The 1,450-nt window shown below is 44.6% G+C and overlaps 1 protein-coding gene across 1 annotated transcript in view; it reads right to left on the bottom strand.

Moving 5' to 3' along the window:
- Window positions 1–11: 11 nt before the first annotated feature.
- Window positions 12–1,450, bottom strand: part of LOC119592102 (carbohydrate sulfotransferase 11-like) — a gene marked incomplete at its 3' end in the record, with an annotated part of 2,033 nt that continues 594 nt past the window's right edge. Inside the window, 2 exon segments of the mRNA XM_037940922.1 lie at window positions 12–508; window positions 1,047–1,252. Of these exon segments, the coding sequence (XP_037796850.1) occupies window positions 12–508; window positions 1,047–1,252 (703 nt within the window).

Genomic DNA, 1,450 nt, shown 5'->3' with positions numbered 1-1,450 from the left:
CTGATACTTGAGCTGCAGACTAATTTCTCTGAAGAACTCAGGCTCAAAATTTGCCGGCTTATGACCATTGGATTGCTGGGCTACATCATGTCCCAATTTCTCCCCTGCCTTGATATGCGCATCTTTAGGTAACGGATCGCGTTTCCTTTGCGTATCAGCGGGTTTCGGAAGCAGATTTTCTCTGGTGCCGTGAACCTGCTTCGGAGCCAACTGCGGAAGACCCGTGAGATCGACAAGGTACCGCGTGTCATCATGCAAGCTCTCAAGGTGCATGATGATGTCGTAGTGGTGGTGGCAAGGCGTGCAGATCAGGTAGTACGGTTGCCAGTGTTCGTTGTATTCCCACGGTGGTGTGCCCAGGAGGTATTCGACAAACTCCCCGAAGGTGGGCACTTCGCTGTACTCCACTGGCTTCTCTTTCAAACGATATTTCTCGATGATCTCACGGCCATATCGTATTTTGAAGGACCGGAATTTCGAGAGGGGCGCTTTATCCAATAGCCGATCTCTGTAAAAGGAAACGTTACTTTTAGGGGAGCATGATATATGAATGAATAAAATCCATTAATTTACTGTATTCCAACACAGTTTATCTTCTGATTTTCTTTATATTCTCATCACACGATCCTTCTCATCTGTTTTCCCATTTCGCGGTGAGAATTTTTAGCCATGTATCGGAACAACAGCTGCCAGCTCCTTTTTGCCAAAGCTACACCAGTGGTTTCCAATCAGGACCATTTACTTTCGACCGCAAAAGGTACGTTATGTGTGTGGGGGGGGGGGGCATAGAGGTAATCGATATTGGTATGCCATGGTCTGTTAATAATGATGAATTTAGCATTTGTTGGTAAAGGGGCGAGCAAGGCAAACTGGCTGGGAACTGCTATCACAAACATTCATTTTAACCTTTTCAATTCATTTTAACCTTTTGGTAGAATGGTAGATGGATACTAATCAGTTCTGTTTCAAATCGGAAAAAAATATTTACTATATCATAAGAGCGAAGCATAACACACTATAACCATAGTAATAAAGCATTGTAGGACCTATATGCTGATAGGATCCTCTGGAAGGGATGCCTGACCACCAAGAAGGAGGTGAAGTCAACCAGGTCTTCATCCGGACGCGGAGAAGGCATCAGACGTCTCAGCGTGGTGTGTAGCCGTCCTATTTCTAACTCGGCTAGGTAATGTTCCTCCCCCAGCACGCGCAGGAGAGCATGGACCATAGACGTAGATGCCACCTTCGGGATCTGAAAGGGTAGGGACATCCTGTCACCTTTCCGTGGAATCTACATTTCATTTTCCCATTTATAGAATGTTGACTTAAAACTGAAATTCAAATCGCACAATCCAATATACATCTGAACAAAGATATTTTGATTCTTATGAGATAGAAAGAACAGTGTCCAGTGGGGATGCGATTGAAAAGTTAGTGTCTAACCGAAAAC

The sequence above is a fragment of the Penaeus monodon genome, chromosome 29 (genome assembly GCF_015228065.2).
Source record: "Penaeus monodon isolate SGIC_2016 chromosome 29, NSTDA_Pmon_1, whole genome shotgun sequence".
NCBI lineage: Eukaryota > Metazoa > Arthropoda > Malacostraca > Decapoda > Penaeidae > Penaeus > Penaeus monodon.
The sequence above is the reverse complement of the archived record's forward strand: the minus strand, read 5'-3'. Positions and strand labels throughout refer to the sequence as shown.